The following is a 23,093-nucleotide window of genomic DNA, read 5'->3' as shown; positions in this document are numbered from 1 at the left end:
CTCTCAAACAGATTTCTTTACTTCTACAAATGGGGGCTATCCAGCAGTTCCCTCCGTCAGAAGTGGGCCTAGGATTTTTTTCTCGCCTGTTTCTTGTACCAAAGAAAGGAAACACTTGGAGGCCAATTCTGGATTTGTCTATTCTCAACACATACCTGGACATTCCAAAATTCAAAATGTTGACTTTGCAACAACTTCTGCCTCTGCTAGGCAAAGATCACTGGATGGTAACTCTGGATCTCAGAGGCTTATCTTCATATTCCTATCAGGCCCAGCTGCAGGAGATCCTGCGTTTTCGGGCTGGGACTTTACATTATCAGTTCTCTGCATTGCCCTTTGGCTTATCTACTGCGCCCAGGGTGTTCACAAAGGTTCTGGCTCCGGTGATAGCCTTCTTAAGGTTAAGAGGAATACAAATTTATCCTTATTTGGACGATTGCCTGATTCTTGCTCAAGACAGAGACAAGCTACTTCACCATCTACAGTATGTTATGGCAGTGTTAAGGTGCCTAGGGTATTCTGTGAACGAAATAAAGTCCAGTCTAGTACCCTCTCAGGACATGTGCTTTCTGGGTGTGAGACTGAATACAGTCACTCAGATGGCGTTTTTGACCCCGGACAAACAAAGAAATCTTACCCTTTACTTCCAACAATTGTCTCTACGGTCCAGGCTGACTGCAAGGACAGTCCTTCAAGCCTTGGGGTTCATGGCATCTTGTATTCTGGTGCTTCCCAATGCCAAACTGCATATGAGGAAGCTACAATGGTATCTAAAAAGTGTATGGACTCAACACTGCCACGATTTGGACACTGTCATTCAGATAATACCTTGCATTCAAAAGGAATTTTTGTGGTGGGTTCAGGAATGTCACCTAAACAAGGGACTCTCTGTGACCTGACCAGAGGCGAGTCAGATCTTAACGACAGATGCCTCGGAGAAGGCTTGGGGAGCACACCTCAATGGAAAATGGGTTCAAGACACGTGGCCTGCCAGACTTCAACATTTGCATATCAACATGAAGGAGATGTTAGCAGTCCAATTTGCATTGATGGCTTTCAAGGATCTACTTCACCCAGGACAAGTGTTGATTCAAACAGACAACACAACTGTCATGTGGTACATCAACAAGCAAGGGGGAACCCATTCGTACACTCTTTGCAGGCAAGCTATGATTTTGTGGGAGACTGCTCTCAGTTTGCACCTCACTCTTCAGGCAAGGTTTCTGCCAGGAGCACAGAACTCCTTAGCGGATGTTTTGAGCAGACAGATGGTGGATCCCCACGAGTGGAAATTGGATCCTCATGTATTTCGACAGTTGACAGTGATTTGGGGGACTCCAGACATAGATCTGTTCGCTTCTCCACTAAATTTCCAGCTGCCAAAGTTTTGCACAAAGATGTTTCATTCAAAAGCTTGGAAAGTGGATGCTCTATCATTCAGTTGGAACAATCTTCACGTCTATGCCTTTCCTCCTCTGTCTCTCCTTCCCAAGGTGCTCTTGAAGGTCAGACAGGACAAGTCCTCCATGATTCTAATAGCCCCAGATTGGCCACGTCAGCACTGGTACCCTCTGCTGAGGAGTTTAGTACGGGAGCCTCCTTGGCCTTTGCCATCAATTCCACACCTTTTGTCCCAGGCAGGCAGTCATTTCCTCAATGTCAGGATACAGTCCCTGCATCTGACAGCCTGGCATATTCTGTTCTAGACCCTGGAGGGTCGCAGCTTCCTCAACAAGTTTTGAATGTTATTTTGGAGGCCAGACGGCCTAGTACAAGGAAAGTTTATGCTGATAAATGGAGGAGATTTTTTCTTTGGAGCAAAGCAAAGAGCTTTGATGTTTCAGTACCTAATTTGAATGTTTCACTTCAGTATCTTACAGAATTACTAGACAAAGGTTTGTCTTTCTCCTCTGTAAAAGTTCATGCTGCAGCTATTTCTGCTCACTATGACTGTGACCCACCATTATTCTCTTGTCCTTTGTTTAAGCAATTTCTTAGAGGGGCAAAGAACATAAGACCCCCACGTAGAGCTCCTACTCCTTCCTGGGATCTCAATTTTGTGTTGGAAAAACTCTCTTTACCTCCTTTTGAACCTGCAGCTACATCTGAGTTGAAGTTTTTGTCTTGGAAGACTGCTTTTTTGTTGGCCATTACGTCTGCTAGAAGGGTATCTGAATTACAGGCTCTAATGGCAGTTGAACCCTTCCTGATTTTTCATAAGGATAGGGTATCCCTGTGTACTAACCCTACTTTTATGCCTAAAGTTGTTTCAAATGTGGCCTTGAACCAATCTATTCATTTGCCTACATTTTATGCTGATCCCCAAAATAAAGGGGAAAAAATGTTGCACTCTTTGGATATTCACAGGCAGTTGCGTTATTATTTGAGCAGAACTAAAGGGTTCAGACAGTCTCAACAGTTGTTTGTTTCTTTTGCTTTGGGCTCTCAGGGGAAACCTGTTTCTAAACAAACTATTTCTAAGTGGATTGGCCATTGTATTGCTTTTTGTTATTCTCATCATGGTAAGGAGATTCCGGCTGGAATCAGACCTCATTCCACTAGGGCTACTGCCACTTCTACTGCTTTTCTAAGGGGTGTAGCTACTAAAGATATTTTGGAGGCAGCTACTTGGAGTTCAGTGCACACTTTTTCTAAACATTACCATCTCCCTCTTTATTCCAAATCTAGGGCTGGGTTTGCCACTGCAGTTTTACAGGGCATGTTAGCAGCTCCCAGTGCTTTATGATTTTGCCAACCTCCCTTTACCTTTGCTTTGGGATTCTACCCACAGGTTATGACTGCAGCAATGTGAGATGAAGAACATAGTACAGTTTTGTACCTACCATAAATGTAGATGTTCGAAGATCCACATTGCTGCAGTCCAATTTACCCTCCCTCCTTCCCCACTGTAGTTTGGGGTGGTTGTGTGGTTTGGGTTGTAAATATTGTTTGTACATGGGTGGTTGGATGTTTTTCTGTTTTTGGCTATGGCCTTTCTTTTTAGGGCCTTCTGACATCTGGGGCAAGAAAGACTGAGGATATGACGTTGGTCATGCGCTTTAGTACCACGGCGTACTGACGTCAGATCTGAGCGACCATGACCGACGCCAGCCTAACACTTTGGTATTCGGGCCGACTGAGGACAGCGGACTACCCACAGGTTATGACTGCAGCAATGTGGATCTTCGAACATCTACATTTATGGTAGGTACAAAACTGTACTTTCACCGGTACTCAGTGAGGTGCTGTCGCTGCCCCTGATTCCCACTACTTCTGACTTGCAGGCCTCTGAGACCCATTCGGAGTCTGGTATGCCGCGAGATGCTTCACCTATGGAACCCGCGGATATGTCTACTTTGAATGGGTCCAGAGTCACTGTGCAGGCACCGGCTTCTGAGGGTGTATTCTGGCCTACAGACTTGCATATTAAACAGACTCCACCTTCTGTACTAAGGCCTAAATCTCGATCTTTGTCTAAAAAGCAGATGCCCAGGCCACATGTTCAGGCCCCTATGCCTAAAAAACAAATTATCAAAATGGTGGAAGATCTAATTACTCTTATCAGGGGTAGTCAACCCCCCGTTCTAAGAGGCCTAGGGCTGAGCTTGACTGAGTCTTCTGATCAGGACTCTGTTTCTTCTGACTCTTCTAATGACCTGGATTTGTCCATACCTACTTATGAGGATTCTGATGCAGGGGATTCCATTCCCTCTGCTTCCCCCCGTGAGGTCTTTTCTTTTGGGGAAACTTTACATACCTTAAGGGAGCATTTCCACTGGGAAAGTTAGGAATTTTCTGATTCAGAAAAGAGGCTTAGGGATTTCCTTCTACCCTCAGCATAGGCCTCTGGCTATACCTCCTGTACTAGACATTGTGTTTTCGGAATCCAGTATGGCCCCTGATTCCCTGCCTCCGGCTCCTAGTAAACCTGACAGATACTACAGGGTTCCCGAGTCCCACAAGTTCCTTTTCAAAAATTCTGTTGCAGATCCAGAAACCATTTCTCAGGGGCCCATGGGCATTAAGGCTTCTACTGCTAAAAATCCTACCCCTTCTGATAGAGACTCCAGGACGCTGGATAGATGGGGTAAAAAGGTTTATACTTCTGCATCCTTTGCAATCAGGGCTTTAAACTGCCAATTTCATATGTTAAAATATCAACAGCATATTATTGGACTGCTTAAACAGAAAATGATGATTTCTGACTGTGGAAAATAAAAATGTAAAGGATTTATTGCATTCTGCTGAACAAGTTGGAAAACATACTTTGCATTGTGGTTTTGATTCTTCAGAGGCCTCTTGCAGGGCTGCTGTTGCTGGATCTGTGCTTAGAAGGCATGCTTGGCTTAAGGAGCAATCTCTGCCTGATCATGTTAAAGCAAAATTGTTGGATGCTCATTTAAATCGGGACCGCCTGTTTGGCAGTAAGTCTGAAGAAGTTCTAAAAAAGATGGAAGATAAAGCTAAATCTATGCAAACTGTAAAAGATTTCTTACAAGTGCCACCTCCAAGATTTAGTAGGCACTGGCCTACTAAGAATTGGACCATTCCAGCTCCTTCCAGATCCGCTCAAGCCAAATACAGGCGCACAAGAAGCACCAGGTTTCAGTCCCAGGGGACTCCCAGAACTAAGCAATGGGGGAGCCTCCACTTCCAATTCTGGAAATAAGACACCCCCCTGTGGTAAACAGTCTCAATGACTTTCCTTTAAAATTACCAAGTACATATCTTTTAGCCACCCCTTTGGGGGGAAAGATTGCTCTTCATGCAAAAAACTGGCAACTCATAACCCAGGACAAATGGGTTTTAAATATAGTGTCCCAAGGATAGAGATTTCATTTCCACACATTTTCAACACCAAACGGGTGGCAAGACCTGCCCCCAAATCAGTGGGCAGAGGCTCAAAAACAAGTACTTTCCCTCTTAAACATTGAGGCTGTTCAACTGGTACCAGAAGAGGAAAAGGGACAAGGTTTCTATTCCAGGCTCTTCCTGGTACCCAGAGAAGACAAATCATGATGTCTAATTCTGGACCCGTCTACTCTAAACACCTTGCTGGACATCCCAAAATTCAAGATGCTGACTCTTCACCAGTTACTTTCTATGCTAGGCAAAGATGCCTGGTTGGCAGCTCTAGATTTAAAAGAAGCATATCTGCACATCCCAATCGGGGAATCTTGCAGAAGATACCTACGATTCATAGCAGGGCTACTTGCATTATCAGCTCTCTGCACTGCCCTTTAGCTTGTCTACTGCACCCAGGTTATTCACAAAGTGCCTGGCTCCAGTAATTGCATTTTGCAGGCAAATAAATATTCAGATATATCCATGCCTGGACGATTGTCTAATTCAGGCAAAAAACCAGGCCATTCTTCTAAATCATCTGGCATATGTAAATAAGGTTCCAACTTGTCTGTGGTACACCATAAACAAAAAGAAATCACAACTGGTACCCTCTCAACAGATTACTTTCCTAGGTGCAAGCTTGAATACAACTGCCCAGATGGCTTTCCTCACGCCAGAGAAGCAAATTCATTTGGTAACTTGCTTCAAACAAGTGGCCACAAAAACCCTATCTGCAAGGCAGATGCTGCAAGCCTTGGGATTCATGGCCTCCTGCATTCTCCATATGCAAGACTGCATATGAGGAAACTACAGTGGTACTTAAAATGTCTATGGAGTCAACATTGTCACAGCCTGGAAACAATGATTCCTATCATACCTTGCCTACGCTTGGAGCTCCTATGGTGGGCAGAGGCCTGCCACCAAAACAAGGGACTGCCATTCACACTACCCCCTGCCGCCCAAACCCTAACTACAGATGCATCAGACTATGCATGGGGGGCTCACCTGGCAGGGAAGTGCATTCAGGGCGAATGGAACCCAAATCAAATGCACCTACATATCAGTCAAAAAGAAATGTTAGCTGTACAGAATGCTCTTTTCAGCCTTCAAGGACTACATTCTTCCAGGACATCTAATGGTAGAGAGAGACAACACGGTTATGTGGTACAAAAACAAGCAGGGGGGTACACATTCCTACCCCCTCTGCAGACTAGCCATGGCATTGTGGAACACGGCCTTGAGCTACCAAGTGCACCTACAAGCTGAATTCCTGCCAGGAAAATTGAATACACTGGCAGACGGACTAAGCAGAAATCTCATGAACCCACGAGTGGAAACTGGAACCAAGGATTTTCAACATGTTGACAAGCAAATGGCGGAGCCCAGACATAGATCTATTTGCCTCCTCCCAGAACTACCAGTTGGACAAATTTTGTACAAGGACTCCCCACAAAAAAGCCTGGAAAGTGGTTGCTGTGTCCTTCAGCTGGAAAAACCTATCAGTCTACGCCTTTCCCCCTCTGCCTCTGCTCTCCAAAGTTCTGCTAAAAGTCAAACAGGACAAGCCAAGAATGATTTTGATTGCTCGAGACTGGTCATGCCAACACTGGTACCCTCTCCTGTGCAGTTTGTCACAAATATCTCCATGGCACCTGCCTCAGACACCTTCCTTGCTGTCTCAGTAGGAGAACCAAATTCTGCACCCTCAGCTTCCAGCATTGAACCTTGCAGCTTGGCTAATAACTTAAATTCCCCCTTACCCGTCCTTCAGCAAACCTGTGATGGATGTCATCTTGGAGGTGAGAAGATGTAGTGCTAGAAAATCTTATGCTGAGAAATGGAAAAGATTCTGTGCCTGGAACCAATCTTTAGGGATGACCACAGCAGTGCCCAATTTACCTCAGATTTTGCAATACTTAACTGAGATGCTTCACAAGGGCCAGTCTTTTTCCTCTATTAAAATCCACGCTTCAGCTATTTCATCTCACTAGTAACACAGATCCACCCTACTTTTCTCATCCCCTGCTCAAGCAGTATCTCAGAGGGGCAAAGAACGTGAGACCACCCAGATCATCTACTACCCCTGCCTGGGACCTTAACTTTGTTTTGGAGAAGCTCACTCTACCTCCTTTCGAGCCAGCTGCTACTGCAGACTTAAAATTTCTTTCTTGGAAAACAGCCTTCTTTTTAGTAATCACTTTAGCTAGAAGGATATCTGAATTACAGGCCCTTATGACAGTGGAGCCTTTCATAATCTTTCATGCGGACAGGGTATCTGAGGACAAATCAGTCATTCATGCCCAGGGTGATTTCCAGTATGGCTCTTAATCAGTCCATTCATTTGCCACACTTCTTTCCTAATCTACAGAACAAAGGGGAATGGATTCTGCATTCCTTGGACGTGCACAGACAACTTAGATTCTACTTGGACAGAACTAAATTTCGAAGAAAATCTGAACAATTGCTAGTAGCATTTGCTGCTGGGCAGAGGGGAAGGCTATTTCAAAACAAACCATTTCTAAATGGATAAGCCATTGCATTCATTTTTGCTATAAGCACCATGGAAAACCTATCCCCAGGGGATCAGATCTCACTCCACCAGGGCTGCATCTACTTCTGCAGCCTTTCTCAGAGGTGTTCCTACCAGGGATATTCTAGAAGCTGCTACCTGGAGTTTTGTACATACTTTAACCAAGCAGTATCATTTACCAATTTTCTCTAAATCCCTGCTGTCTTGCAGGGTTTTATAGCTGGTCCTAATGCTGTATAAATTCCTCCTCCCAACCATAGCTTTGGGAATCTACCCAAATGTAATGACTGCAACAGTGAAACACGACGAACATAGTACAATTGTCTACACTTACCATAAATGTAGATGTTAGTGTATTCACTGTTGCAGTCCTGGTTACCCTCCCTCCAGCCCCGTTTTTCTCTGACTATACCTCTACTTTCTTTTTCTATGCTTAAAAGCCTTTTTGGTGTATTTGCTTTTGGTTCGAGGTATATTTTTGTCTTTTGAATTTTATTTGCTCCCCATTTGGTGAGCACCTGACATCTGGGGCAAGAAAAACTGATGTAATGGCGTTGGCTGCATGTTTTATACCCCTGACATCATAGAAGGGACAGCAACTGACGCAGGACCCAAGACTTAGTTAATCAGGCCACAACCTGCCAGCAGATTACCCAAATGTAATGACTGCAGCAGTGAATGTACTCTAATATCTACATTTATGGTAAGTGTACACAACTGTACTTCCTTTCCTTCCCAATCTAGACCTGTACAAAGGAAAGCCTGCGGGGATAGACCTCGTTGGCACCAACCACAAAGACAACAGAGGCCCAGACAATGAACCTCTACTGCCCTCAGGGCAGGAAGTTCTAAGTCCACTCCCTACCCTAAAGACTTGCAGTGACTGTGCCCCCCCCCCCCCCAAAAAAAAAAAACTTTAGGAGGAAGGCTTTCCCTTTACAGAGACAGCTGGCTATCCATCACAAAGGATCAATGGGTTCTAAAAATCATTTTCCAGGGATACTTATTCTCCTTCAAAGAAAGAATCTTAACAGGGGTACCCCAGACATACCTTCAATTCAGCGGGCAGAGGCCCTCAAACAAATTCAGAAACTGTGCCCAAAAAGCAGTGGAGCCTGTACCTCAGGAACAAGCCGGAAAAGGTTTTTATTCCACATTTTTCCTGGTACCCATGAAAGAGGGCACTTGGTGTCCTATTCTGGATCTATCCACACTAAACCTTTCCCTGCAAGTGCCAAAATCCAAAATGCTTACGCTCCAAAAACTCTTGCCCATGTTGACTCCAAATGTCTGGCTTGTTGCCCTGGAGCTAAAGTATGCCTATCTCCACATTCCAATAAGGGAGTCCTGCAGAAGGTTTCTTCTTTTCAGGGCAGGCTCACAACACTTTCAATTCTCTGCTCATCGGCTTATCTACTGCTCCCAGGTTTTTCACCAAATGCCTGGTCTCAGTTATTGCCTTCTGCAGGCACCGAAACTTCCAAATTTTACCCATATCTGGCCGACTGCCTCATCCAGGGAGACAGCAGGGAAAAGCTCTTGCAAGACCTCAACTTTGTTAAAACCCTCTTGATCTCTCTAGAATATACCATCAATAGGTAAAAATAAAATTTCCAGCCCACCAGACAAATTATCTTTTTGGTAGCTCTCCTGGACACATCCACACAATTTTATATTTTTATTCATTTTACATTTGTTTACCGGGATAGTCCGACTGGATACATGTCCATTTTCAGCAGAGGCATGGGGTGAAAAGCTTCACAAAGACAAACTTACATAGACTGCACAGAAGTTAGCAAACAGTTATAAAAACAAAGTGGTTATATGCAATGGGTTAGTAGTGTTCCCTAGTGTAGGGACTCAAAATTGTCATGGTCAGACAAAAGTGAGAGACATCAGATTGGAAGCAGAGCTTGGCGATGTAGTTACAAGTTATGATAATTGCAGAATATGCTTTGTTTTTTAACTTAATCAGGATTGGTACATGGGCATAGCCAATTCACTTTGAGATACTGTTTGAGGTTTTTTTTAAGAGATTTTTGGAGGATTGTAGGGTTATATAGTTTGGCAACGAATTCCAGGTTTTGCCACTGAAGTTGGCAAACATGTATTCACCAGCAGAGTTATTAGCTTTGTGGGTTTAGACCAGTAGTTTATTGGCTGACTGTAGGGATCTTAGATTGCTATATGGCTTAATATTTTTAAGTGAGGGGGTATCCTCAGGGTGGTACAAAATTTTGTGCGCTATTAAGAGTTGATTGAATTGAATTAAGCTGGGCAGTTCTAGCCAGTCTAGTTTAAGGTTCTGGCACTGGTGGGTTCTATAGGTGGAGCCAGTGGTGAATCTGGCAATATGATTTTAGCTATGGGACAGCTTACCTAGTTTGGATTTGAGGTTTGAGAGTACAGGCGAGGTATATAAGAGAGTAAGAAGTAGGTGTGATAGGGCGTTTGCAGCCCTAGCCATTGGGGTTAAAAATGTCATGTTTCTATACAGTGATCCAAGATTCTTATTGATGGTCTGTATGGTTTTGTTGACCTGTAGGTCAAATTTGAGATGGTCTATGATTACCCCTAGCAGTTTGGTGTGATTATCTGGGGAAATAGTGGTGCCATTGTTAAATGTGACAGAGAATGAAAGTGTGGTGGATCTACTAGTGGGAGAGAGGAGTAGAAGTTTAGTTTTATTGGGGTTCAGAAGTAGGCGTTGATTGGTGAGGCAGTTCTCGGTGTTAAATGTATTTTGGGTTAAGATTTGCAAGTCGGATGGGGAGGTGGCTGAGCAGATGAGTGGAATCATCTGCTTATTGGATGCAGGTGGCTTTAGGGTGCCTTCCTCGCTCCAGAAAGTTTCCTGCCCCAATAATTCTTTCAGTTGCCTTACAGAAAGAATCTCACAGCAAGGAAGTTCCTTCACACTCCGGGGGTACATGGCATCTTGCATCCTGTTCTTGCCCTACTGCAATGGTACCTAAAAAAAATTTGGTGCCAGCACTCTGAAGAAAAATCTGCCCCTTATCCTCTGCTTGAGACAGCCTCCTATTGTGGGCAGAAGTCTGCACAGTGAGCAAGGGCCTTCCCTTTCTATTTCTTCCCCATGGCCAGACTATCACCAGGGATGCCTCAGGCAAAGCCTGGGGGGCACACCTTAGGCAACATGTGCACCCAAGGCACTTGGGACCTCAGGGACCGACACCTATACGTCAGCCTAAAAGAAATGGCAGTACTCAGGGCTATTACAGCTTTCAAGAATCAGCTGGAACCAGGGGTGCTCCTCATCAAGACAGACAATACCACAGTCAGGTGGTACATCAACAAACAGGGGAACTTGCTCCTACCCACTTTGCCATCTGGCCATGCTTCTCTGGCAGACACCGTCTATGATGGACCTTCATCTGATACCCCAGTACATCCCAGGGGATCACAGTACCCTAGCAGACCACCTTAGCAGAAATTTCATAGACCCCCCCACAAATGGCAACTTCAGAGGGAGACCTTCCTCTGTATAACAAGCTTGGGGAACCCCGGAGGTGGATCCCTTCGCTTCTGTATGCAGCAGCCAGCTGGACCTGTTCTGTACCAGGCAGTTCCACCCAAAAGCCTAGAAGGTGGATGCTGTCTCCTTCCACTGGGGCAACCTGTTTGTCTATGCATTCACCCCCCCTTGCCAGTAATACCAAGGGTACTGCTAAAGAGCAAAGAGGAAGGGCCAAGAGCCATCCTAATTGCTCCAAATTGGCCCAGGCAACATTGGTACTCCTTGCTGCTCAGCCTAACCAAGGAACCACCCAGGACCCTGCCGCTCACAGAAAAACTCCTAACCCAAGCAAAAGGGTCAGTACTACATCCAAATCTACAAACTCTCAACCTGTCTGCATGGCTGATTACCACAAAGCTGGATAACAACCCACTGTTGAGCAAGCATGTCCTGGACATAATTAAGGAGGCCCAGCTCCAGGAAATCATACTCAGCAAAATGGAAAAGATTCAATGCCTGGTGCCAAACTAAAGGTATAAGCAGCTTCCTGCAGTCTCTCTCTCTGATTCTAGACTACCTGGCAGAGCTAGTAGAAAAAGGATAGTCTTACTCTTCCATTAAAATTCATGCCTTAGCTATCTTTGCTCATTATCATACAGAGCAGCCCTTGTTCTCCCACTCCCTGTTAAAACAATTCATTAGAGGGGTATCTTACATCAGGCCACCCAGGAGGCCACCCACACCTGCCTGGGACTTGAATTATGTCTTTGAAAAATTGACCTTACCTTCCTTTTAACCAGCTGCCTCAGCAGAACTAAAACACCTTTCTTGGAAGACTGCCTTCCTGCTGGCCGTAAGCCTCCACTAGGAGGGTTTCAGAGCTGTAGGTGCTCATGGCCACTGAGCCATTCATTATCTTCCATGCAAACAAGGGTATCCCTTAGGACCAAATCCCTCTCATGCCTAAGGTAGTATCTGATGTAACATTGAACCAGGCTATACACCTTCCCACCTTCTTTCCTAACCCTCAGAACAGGGGGGAAAGGAACCTTCATTCACCAGATGTGCACAGACAACTTGGATACTATCAGGATAGAACCCAATTTATCAGAAAGACTGGCCAACACCTGGTCAACTTCACCCCAGGGGCAGAGGGGAAACCTATTTCCAAGCAGAACATTTCTAAATGAATATCACACTGTACCCAATTTTGCTACCACTTCCATGGGAAAATTCCACCCAAGACTGTTTGAACCCATTCCACTAGGGCAGCATCTACTTCCACTGCTTTCTTAAGAGGGGTCCCTACCAAGGACATCCTAGAATCTGCCACTTGGACTTCCGTCCACACCTTCAAACATTGCCACTTGCCTCAGTTCTCCAAAACCCGGGCAGGCTTTGCCTCTACAGTTCTGCAGGGCATGCTAGGCCCTACTTAGAACAGTCCAGCCTGTTCTGTTATTTCTACCCTTATTCCATCCACCCTTCCTTCAACTTTGGGAGTCTTCCCACAAGTGATGGCTGCAACACTGAAACATGAAGATCATAGTACGGTTGTGTACACTTGCCATAAATGTAGATATTAGTGTATTCACTGTTGCAGTCCTATTTTCCCACCCTCCTTCCCCTTATTCTTTGGGTCGCAAATCCATTCACACCTATATATGCTTATTGGGCATCCACCAGGTTGGCCCTCTGGACAGTACTCCTATAGGTTAGGACAATGAAAACTGATGTAATGGTGTCTGCTGCCCTGCTTTATACCACTGATGACCTGACGTCAATCCAAGGTGACAGCAGCCGACACAGGAAGGAGAATCTTTATTCTGGTATTTGTGCAGGCTGAGGGCTACCCAGCAGGATAACCCGCAAGTGAGTGCAGCATGGAATAAACTCTAACATTTACATTTATGGTAAGTGTTCACAAGTGTACTTTTCTTGGCTAGTACATTCTCTGTGAAGTCTGTATGTTCTGTCTGTCAGAATTTATTTCCTTGGGATGCTTCAGTTTCTCCCACAGACATTCAAGAAGTAATTTGGCATTCTCCAGTTTTTTTTCTGGGGGGGGTGGAGTGTATTCTGTGATGGACTGACACTTCCCAAAGTGGGATTTTAATGTATTTTGACAACTGGCTGCTCAGATCAGCTTTGATATTCTTGTGACCCTAAAGGACGAAGCAAGTTGTCTGAAAATGGAGGCGGAAACCCAGTTTTATTTCTTTTTGTTTTATGTAAGGCTAAATGCTTTGCAGTTTGAAAAGTCAGAGCATTAAAACTGCAACATTGTGCAAGGTCACACAATACAGTTGAATGCATCTGGCAAAAAGTTACAAACTCTGAAATGTATTGTAAAAAGACCATGTGAAACACGTTTGAGACCTCTTTAAAAGTGGTGGTAGAGGTGCATTTCTGAACCTGGTGGATTGTGAAAGGGTGTGACCAGAAGAATTCTTAGCACTTCTGCTACCTGGCAAAATGAAGTTTTCAGCAGATTACCATTGTATGTCCATGTAATAGTGTGGCATGTTTTTCAGTGCAATAAGTTTAGTACTCATTTAGCACGTTTGTGATGTACTGGCTGTTAAAGGATGAGTTGGTTTTTGCTACATTAGTCGCATTTAAAATGTGAATGCTAGCTACCATGTAATGTAAGCCCTAGCTTGCACTTGCGAGCTGCAGGTTTAAGGTTTGAAGGCCAGGAGAGTGGTTTATATTTGAAGAGATACCATGTGATTTATCATTTAATAGCAAGTAATTGTTTGCAGGACTAGAAAAATGTAGTGGTGTTTCTTGACCTGTTAGAAGAACTTGCAGTAATCCTTTTTCTCTTATTTTCACAGAGCATTGTTCCTCTTGAGTAAAGGAATGGTAAGTTTGCATTATCCTTCAAGTATGAAAAATGGGTCCTTGCATTTCATCTTGGGGTGTCTGGGGAAAAATGAGTGCTGTTGACGTGTTTAAATTGACCAGCTAGTTTAATATCATGACCAAGTCAGTCGCTGGAACACTAGTGGAGATGACATTTTGTCTGTCCCGTTGGATTATAAGAGCATAAAAAAATGCATATTGAATGTAATGGGCATTGTGGCCTTCCATTAGAGCTGTAGTGTTTATCTGTATTTCATTTCACACCTTTGAGTTTGTAGAATTTGGAAATATGTTCTGTAGAAGAGGGTTTTTTAACTTGTACATTTTTTCCCCAATCAGCTTGATCTTCTGGCTGTGCCTTCCATGGTATTTGACCCATTCATTCCCCTTTCTTCTGGCTTTGCACAGCACTTTTCAGGGGATATTGGTGTTTCTGGTGGTCATAAGAGGGGGAGGCTAGAGGTAAATACATTGTTCCCATTTACTTAAGCTAGTAAGGATTTTTCATTTTTACTCCTTTTCTACTTTACCTTGTGTTAGACTGTTGAAGGTGCAATGTAGGAATGCTGCATTCCTCTGGGGCCTCCTTATCTTTACTGCTACATTTTAATGTGTGTTCTACAGACTTGGACAGCACTGTTAGTCTAAACAAGCCCCCGTCCCTTTTGTTTCTTGTGCATTCTCTGATGTTCTTCGTGTTTCACTGTTGGTCATTACATTTGGGTAATCTGCTAGCAGGTTGACCTCAGTCGGCCTGATTAACAAAGTCTTTGGTCCTGTGTCGGTTGCTGTCCCTCCTTCCATGACGTCAGGGGGTGTAAAACCTGCAGCCGACACCATTACATCAATCTTTCTTGCCCGAAGCATAAGCATTTCGCAAGTGGCGGTTGGCAGACTCCTGAAATTTTCGTTTTCGAGTTTCAGAACCGAAGTCTTCAACTAAAAGCTAAGTATCCCGTTGGGGAAACTTTTTCTTGCTCCTTCCTGATGTTAGTAAAAGTTAATAATTGCATTACTTGTGGAAAGCAAATACCTCATAAAGATTTTCATTCGTACTGTATTCCTTGCCTAGGCCCCGACCACAACGTACCTTGTTGTCGGATTTGCGCTTTATTTAATCAGTGCACTATCTGTCGTCTGTATATTTCTGCCTCTAAATGTTTTGGTTCTCTGTTTAAATATCCAGAAATGTCTGTTAGCCATCTGACTACTGGAATTCCGAAAAAAACGCTAAGATAAAGACAAACAGGCTGCCAAGGTCCAAAACTGCTGACTATGCTTCTCCTAAGCCACTCGCTACTTCGCCAGTACTCAGTGAGGTGCTTTCGCAGCCCCTGATACCCGCTACTTCTGATTCGCAGGCCTCTACTGAGACCCATTCAGTGTCGTGAGACACTTCAACTATGGAACCCGTGGATGTGTCTACCTTGGATAGGTCCAGAGCTGCTGTGCAGGCACTGGCTTCTGAGTGTGTATTCAGGCCTACAGACTTGCATATTAAATCGACGCCTCCTTTAATAAGGCCTAAATCTCGATCCATGTCTAAAAAACTGATGCCCAGGCCACATGCTCGGGCCTCTATGCCCAAACAAAAAATGATGATAAAAATGGCTGAAGGTTTAATAACTCTAATCGGGGGTAGTCAACTCCCACCCTGTAATAGGCCTAGGACTGAGCTTGATTATCAATCTTTTGATCAGGATTCTGTTTTTTCTGACTCTTCTGATGACCTGGATTTGTCCTTACCTACTTATGAGGATTCTGATGCAGAGGATTCTATTCCCTCTGCTTCCCCTCCTGAGGATTTTTCTTTTGGGGAAACCTTACATACTCTGAGGGAGCATTTTCACTGGGAAAGCCAGGAATTTTATGATTCAAAAAAGAGGCTTAGGGATTTCCTTCTACCTCAGCATAGGCCTTTGGCTATTCCTTCTGTAGTAGACATTGTTGACGCTTTCTTGGAATCCGGTTTGGCCCCTGATTCCCTGCCTCCTGCTCCCAGTAAACCAGACAGATATTACAGGGTCCCTGAGTCCCATAAGTTGCTTTTCAATAATCCTATTGCAGATCCAGAGACTATTTCACAGGGGCCCAAGGGCATTAAGGCTTTTACTGCTAAAAATCCTACCCCTTCTGATGGAGACTCCAGGGCGCTGGATAGATGGGGTAAAAAGGTTTATACTTTAGCAACCTTGGCAATTAGAGCTTTAAACTGCCAATTTCATATGTTAAAATATCAGCAACATGTTATTGGACTTAAACAGAAAATGATGCTGATTCCCGACTGTGTGGAAAATAAAGACTTACAGGATTTAGTGCATTCTGCTGAACAAGTTGGCAAACATACTTTGCAATGTGGTTTTGATTCTTTAGAGGCCTCTTGCAGGGCTGCTGTTACTGGGTCTGTGCTTAGAAGGCATGCTTGGCTTAAGGAGCAATCTTTGCCTGATCATGTTAAAGCTAAATTGTTGGATGCTCCTTTAAATCAGGACCTTTTTAAAAAGATGGAAGATAAAGCTAAATTTGTGCAAACTGTTAGATTTTTTTTTACAAGTTCAGCCTCCTAGATTTAGTAGACACTGGCCTTCTAAGAATTGGTCCTTTCCAGCCCCTTCCAGGTCTTCTCAAGCCAAACCCAGACAGCAAAAAACCCAGGCTTCAGTCCCGAGGGCACGCAGAACTAAGCAGTGTTGGGGGGGACTCCACTTCCAAATCTGGGAATAAGACTCCCCCCTATGGTAAACTGTCTCAATGACTTCCTTTTAAAATTTCCAAGCACTTGTCAACTGACTGCCCCTTTGGGGGTAAAGGTTGCTCTTCATGCAAAGAATTGGGAACTCATCACCCAGGACAATTGGGTATTAAATAGTGTCCCAGGGATACAGATTTCACTTCCACACGTTGCCAGCACCAAGCGGGTTGCCGGACCTACCCCCAAATCACTGGGCAGAGGCCCAAAAATGAGTACTTTCTCTCAAGCATGGGGGCTATTCAACTGGTACCAGAAGAGGAAAAGGGATAAGATTTCTACTAGAGACTTTCCCTGGTACCCAGAAAAGACATTTCATGGCGTCCTATCCTGGACGTGCCTACTCTTAAACACCTTTCTGGAGATTCCAAAATTCAAGATGCTGACTCTTCAATTGCTTCCTATGCTAGGCAAAGACGCTTGGTTGGCAACACTAGATCTATAAGAAGCATACCTGTACATCCCAGTCAGGGAATCTTGCAGAAAATACCTACGCTTCAAAGCAGGCTACACGCACTATCAGTTCTCTACTGCGCCCAGGGATCTGAAGTAGTTACTTCATTTGTTCTGCAACCTGTGGGTCTCTGATCCGACCGGCAGCTTTCCAAGCTTCAAGATCCGAGCTCCTAGCTCCTCCCCTCTACCCATAATCCCCTGTCACCACCACACTACCTCAGATCGTTTTTGCTGCGGCTTGATCACAAGCAACTTGAGAAGAGCTGCTGAGCTTTAGTAGCAGGGAAGTGATTTTTTTCTTAAATTTCGACAATTTAAGTGTATGTGTTGAGAGAGTGTTTCTCTGCCCTTTTTTATTTTCGGGATTGGCGCTTTGGTTTAGTTAACCCTCCCCTAGGTGTTTGGGCGTGTGAGTGCGTGTGTTGTAAAAATGGCCGAAGGCCATAAGGCTTTTTTTTGTAAGTGCACTGGGTGTGGCCATAAGCTTTCCCCAGCGGATGGCCACACTCAGTGCGTTATATGCCTGGGGGTTGCCCATTTGTCTTCAGACTGCCAGGTTTGCGCAGCCTTCAACCCCCGGGCTGTGAGGGACAGGCTTATTCTGGCGGGATTGCTTCCCCCGGAGGAGGCCTCTTCCTCTCCCTCTTGCAGGCTGCCCAGGTAGCTTCGGCACCCTTGACTCCCTCGACTCAGGCTGGGACTCAACCCCCCACTGTTGCCTTGAGTACGAGGGAAGTTCAGTCTTCTCCTTCTAGGGAAAAGCACAGGGCGAAACACAGACATAAGAGGCGAGCCGAGCCTCATCCCTCGGCTCTGCCATTGAAGACTGCTAAATCGCCCCCTGAGGGTGTCCGGATCTTCTCCTTGTCTGCTCCGATCCCCTTCCTTCTCGCCGGAGGAGGAGCTCCTATTACCCTCGAGGTCGTCGAGGCGGCCTTCCAGGCCCGCCTCTACGACCTCCTCTAGATCTACTAGGCCTTTCTCTGACGCCGATATAGACAGGATGATGCGTCGGTTTCTGCAGATGCAAATGCAGATTGGGGTGCTCTTGCCCCCCCCCCCAGGGGGGGAGTGCAGCTTCAATATTTGCCCCGATTTCTCCTTCAACCCAGATCCGAGTTTTGGAGTCTTTGGATCCAGGCCCTTTCGGAGCCGGGGTTTTGTTGGTGCTGGTGGCTCAAGCCTTCTCGACGCCGGCCATACCCTCTAGTATCTCGGATCCGAGTTCTCGGGGCCGTGGGCCGGGCGTCGGATCCGTGGGAGCGGGTGCCTCTTCGGCGCCACCTATGTCGGAGAGCACCTCCCTCTTGGATCCGACTGCTTCGGCTCCGACCCCTATCTCGGAGCCGAGGAGACTGCTCTCTGGGTCGGAAGAGTAGATGTCCTTCAAGGATGCATCTGCAGTCCTTACAAATGAGTTGTCCTGTCGTCAGGCAGCCCTTCGGTCGGCCGGATTCCAAAGTCTGGGTCTGGCCTCGGCTGGTGTCGCACTTCACCCGACGTCATCTCTGCTGGTCTTCGGGTATAAAGGCATCAGCCGACGCCATTTTCCTCAGTCTTTCTTGCCGCGTGGCGCCCGAAGCAGAAGCTGTTCACAAGTGCCGGTCGGTCAGATCCAGAGATTACTACTACTGAATACTACTTCGAAGACTTCTAAAAAGCTAAGTACCCCGTTGGGGACTCTTTCTTGCCTCAGCCGATGTCAGAAAAAGTGAATAACTGTTTAACTTGTGGGAAACAAATACCTCATAAAGATTTCCACTCTTACTGCTTACCTTGTTTAGGCCCAGACCACGACGTAGCAGCCTGTTTAGCCTGTGCTTCCTTCAACCGACGAACGCTTAGGCGTCGGTCGGAGTTTGCTGAACAGTTTTTCGCTCAGATTTTGCGTACATTATGCCGCCGGATCCTCCGACTTCTCAAATTGTTAAGAAACGCAAAGAAAAAGACCGACACTCGCGGTCCGCGGTTTCGGCCGAAACCATGGTTAAGCAAACCGCGAGTGTCTCAGTTTCGGCCGAAACCGAGCAAACGGGTCAATCTTCAGCCGAATCCATGACTACTACCGAGGCCCCTGCTACCCTAGTTGAATCGGCCTCTGAAATTTTGCCTACTAATGTGGTTTCTCTAGAATTATCGGACACCATCCCTTTGGATGTCTCTACCCCAGCACGTGGTGCTGCTAGGCCTCCTGCAGCCATGTCTATAAAGGCCTTTGCCAGGGCTAAAGCAGCCAAAACTGCTAAGTCTGTGCCTGTTAAGCCCCCCTCTCACAGGCCCAGTTCCAGTTCCCAAATGCTTACTCTGGCAGAGGATCTCATCTCTTTAATAAGGGGATCCCAATCTCACCCAGACAGGGCCTCTCAACCTCCAGAAAAGAGACCTAGAGCAGAGCCCCCTGAGCCAGTGTCCTCAGATGACTCTTCTGATGATTCAGACAATACAGACCATCCAGAGGCTCCTTTTTCTACTTATGAAGATTCCGATGCTGAAGAATCTATTCCTTCTGCCTCTCCACCAGAGGAATTTTCCTTTGGGGAAACCTTACATGCCATGAGAGAGCAATTCCAATGGCAGGGACAAGATTTCTCAGATTCAAGAAAAAGGCTTAGGACCTTTCTACACCTACCTCAACATAGGCCCTTAGCTATACCTCCAGTTCTTCCTGTTGTGGATGATGCATTCAATGATGCTTGCACTGCTCCTGATACTTTAACTCCAGCCCCTGCCAAGCCCGATAGGTTTTACAGGGTACCGGACACTCATCACCACTTATACAAGGCTCCTCTTGCAGATCCTGAGACTATCTCCCAGGGGCCTAAGGCAGTAGCCTCGACCTCAGCGAAAAACCCTCTCCCTTCTGAAAGGGAATCCAGGTCCTTAGAGAGATGGGGTAAAAAAGTATACACCTCTGCTACTCTCTCAGCTAGAGCTTTGAACTGTCAGTTTCATATGATCCAATACCAAGAGTTTATGCTTGATCAGTTAACTAAGAAACTGTCCTCTGATGATTCCTTAGATAAAAAATATGTTTTAGAAATGGTGAATAACATTCAGCAGGTTAGTAACCATTCTTTAAAATGTGGCTGATGCACTGGAGGCTTCATTTAGATCAGCCATGACTGGCACAGTTATAAGAAGGCATGCATGGTTGAAAGAGCAGGTCTTGCCGGATCATGTTAAAACAAAGCTATTAGATGCTCCTATGGATAAGGTCAGTCTATTTGGTCCTCCTGCCCAACAAGTAATGAAGAAAATGGAAGAGAAGGCAAAATCTGTACAAACAGTTAAAGATTTCTTACAGGTTCAGCCCCCAAGGTTTAGCAGGAACTGGCCTTCCAAAAATTGGTCCTTTCCAGACTCCTCTAAATCTCAGAGAGGCAGAAATAGACGTTCCAGAGGCAGAAATCAATCCAGAGGAGGTGCCTACAGAGGACGTCAGTGGCAAGGCAATAACCAACGAGGCACAGAAACAACCACTACCACTGCAACAGGACAATCACAGTGACTTGGTTCTGACACCGCCTACCAGGGAACAAATAGCAGCACCTTTAGGCGGAAAGTTAGCCTTATTTTCAAAAAACTGGCACTATATCACGAGACAAGTGGATTTTGCAAACTATAGACCAAGGCTACAGGTTTCATTTCCACACCTTACCAGTAAAAAGTGGAATGCCAAACCTACCACCAAATCAAAAGACAGAAGCCCTAAAACAAATAGCTCAATTAACAAAGATGAGAGCTGTGGAAAGGGTACCACCTACAGAACAGGGCAAAGGATTTTACTCCAGACTTTTCCTAGTACCAAGAAAAGAGAAAATTGGAGACCTATTCTCGACCTGTCCGCTTTAAACACATTCATCATTGTTCCAAAATTCAAAATGCTGACCCTACAGCAACTTCTTCCCATGCTGGGCAAGGAGTCTTGGCTGGTAACTCTAGATCTCAAGGAGGCATACCTGCACGTCCCCATACGACCAAATTGCAGAAGATACCTCAGATTTCTTGCAGGATCAAAGCATTATCAATTCTCAGCATTGCCCTTTGGCTTATCTACTACGTGCCCAGAGTGTTCACGAAATGCCTGGCATCAGTAATCGCTCATTGCAGGCTACAGGGAATCCAAATTTACCCATACCTGGACGACTGCCTGATACAAGCGGACAACAAAAGCAAGCTGACACAAGACTTACAAAGAGTCATTTGCTTACTACAAGCCCTGGGATACACAGTCAATTTAAAAAAGTCAAGACTGATACCATCCCAAACAAGAACATTCTTGGGTGCAGAATTGGACACAGTAAAACAGATGGCATTCCTAACTGCAGAAAAACAAGAACAACTTCCTCTTTACTTCTTGGCATTAACAAAGCAGAACAAACTAACAGCAAGGAAAGTACTGCAGGCCTTGGGCTTCATGGCATCCTGCATAATCCTGGTCCCCCATGCCAGACTGCATATGAGAAAGCTACAGTGGTACATAAAGAATTTATGGTCTCAACACAGGCACAGCTTAGAAACCGAAATACCACTAATCCCATGCCTGAAACGAGAATTCCTATGGTGGGCTCAAGCATGCCAGGCAAACCCAGGTTTGTCCTTCCACAACATTCAAGCAAGCCAAACCATCACAATGGACGCCTCAGACCTAGGTTGGGGGGCCCACATGTTGGACAAATGCATTCAAGGCTTATGGACTCCAGACCAGCTGCACCTGCACATAAATCAAAAAGAAATGCTGGCAGTAAAACTAGCAATCCAGAATTTCAGACCATTCCTCAAAGAAGGCCAATTGATAAGGACAGACAACACCACAGTCATGTGGTACATCAACAAACAGGGAGGCACTCATTCATACCCCCTATGTCGAATGACTCTGGACCTATGGAATATGGCTCTGAGCTACAACATTCAGTTACAGGCAATATTTGTACCGGGAAAAGAAAACATCCTAGCAGACATGTTAAGCAGAACTACCTCGGATGCTCACGAATGGATGCTACACCCGGACATCTTCAAGGCCATCACAAAGAAATGGGGAATGCCACAAATAGACCTATTCGCATCCCCACTCAATCACCAGCTCAAGAAATTCTGCACAAGGACATACCACCCACTTGCTTGGAAGGTGGACTCTCTATCCTTCAGTTGGAAAGGCCTGACAGCATATGCATTTCCACCTCTTCCTTTGATGCACAAGGTACTACTGAAAATCAAAGAGGAACGTCCAAGGATAATTCTGATAGCTCCAGATTGGCCAAGACAACATTGGTATCCATTGCTGAGGAGCATGTCTCGGGGGGGAACGTGGACACTGCCTCTGATTCCTTTGATGTTAACTCAGAACGACTACAACATCCTGCATCCAAACCTGAAAACTCTGCAACTGACTGCCTGGAACATTACATAGGAGCATCTAACCCAGATTTATCCCAAAGGGTTAAAGACATTATCCTTGAGGCCCGCAGACCTTCAACAAGAAGGAACTATGCAGGAAAATGGAAGAGGTTTGTCATTTGGAGTACTGAAAGAGGGAAAGATGTGTCAAAGATAGATATTGCCAACATCCTGGAGTATTTGGCAGAGCTTCTCCATACAGGCCTGTCCTATTCCTCCATCAAGATACATGCATCAGCTATTTCTGCAGAATACAGCTTAGATCCCCCTGTCTTCTCACATCCTCTACTCAGACAGTTACTCAGAGGAATCAAGAATGTAAAACCTCCTAGGAAACCACCATTACCAGCATGGGACTTGAACTTTGTGCTAGAAAAATTGACACTCCCTCCATTCGAACCAGCAGCAACAGCAGATCTTCAACACCTATCCTGGAAAACTGCGTTCCTACTGGCAATTACTTCAGCAGGAAGGGTTTCGGAACTACAGGCCTTAATGGCAGTACAACCCTTCCTAATCTTCCATCAAGATCGAGTGTCCATGAGAACTAATCCTACATTTATGCCTAAGGTGGTATCCAGAGTGTCTCTAAACCAGGCAATCCACCTACCTACCTTCTTCCCAATCCACAGAACAGGGGAAAGACTGCTGCATACCTTGGATGTACATAGACAGTTGCGCTACTACCTGGACAGAACCAAGGGCAATAGAAAAACTGACCAGCTTCTAGTAGCTTATGCAACAGGAAGGGAAGGAAAAGCAATTTCCAA

General features: G+C 45.3%; 1 protein-coding gene across 1 annotated transcript in view; it reads left to right on the top strand.

Moving 5' to 3' along the window:
- MAU2 (MAU2 sister chromatid cohesion factor) overlaps positions 1-23,093 on the top strand; it is a 2,634,229-nt gene that overhangs the window by 890,972 nt on the left and 1,720,164 nt on the right. The window contains exon 6 of the mRNA XM_044090765.1: positions 13,694-13,721. Within this exon, the coding sequence (XP_043946700.1) occupies positions 13,694-13,721 (28 nt within the window). The remainder of the gene's footprint in view (positions 1-13,693; positions 13,722-23,093) is intronic.

The sequence above is a fragment of the Protopterus annectens genome, chromosome 13.part0, assembly GCF_019279795.1.
Source record: "Protopterus annectens isolate FY-2018-M chromosome 13.part0, PAN1.0, whole genome shotgun sequence".
NCBI classification, from domain to species: domain Eukaryota; kingdom Metazoa; phylum Chordata; order Ceratodontiformes; family Protopteridae; genus Protopterus; species Protopterus annectens.
This window is presented reverse-complemented; position numbering and strand designations above follow the sequence as displayed.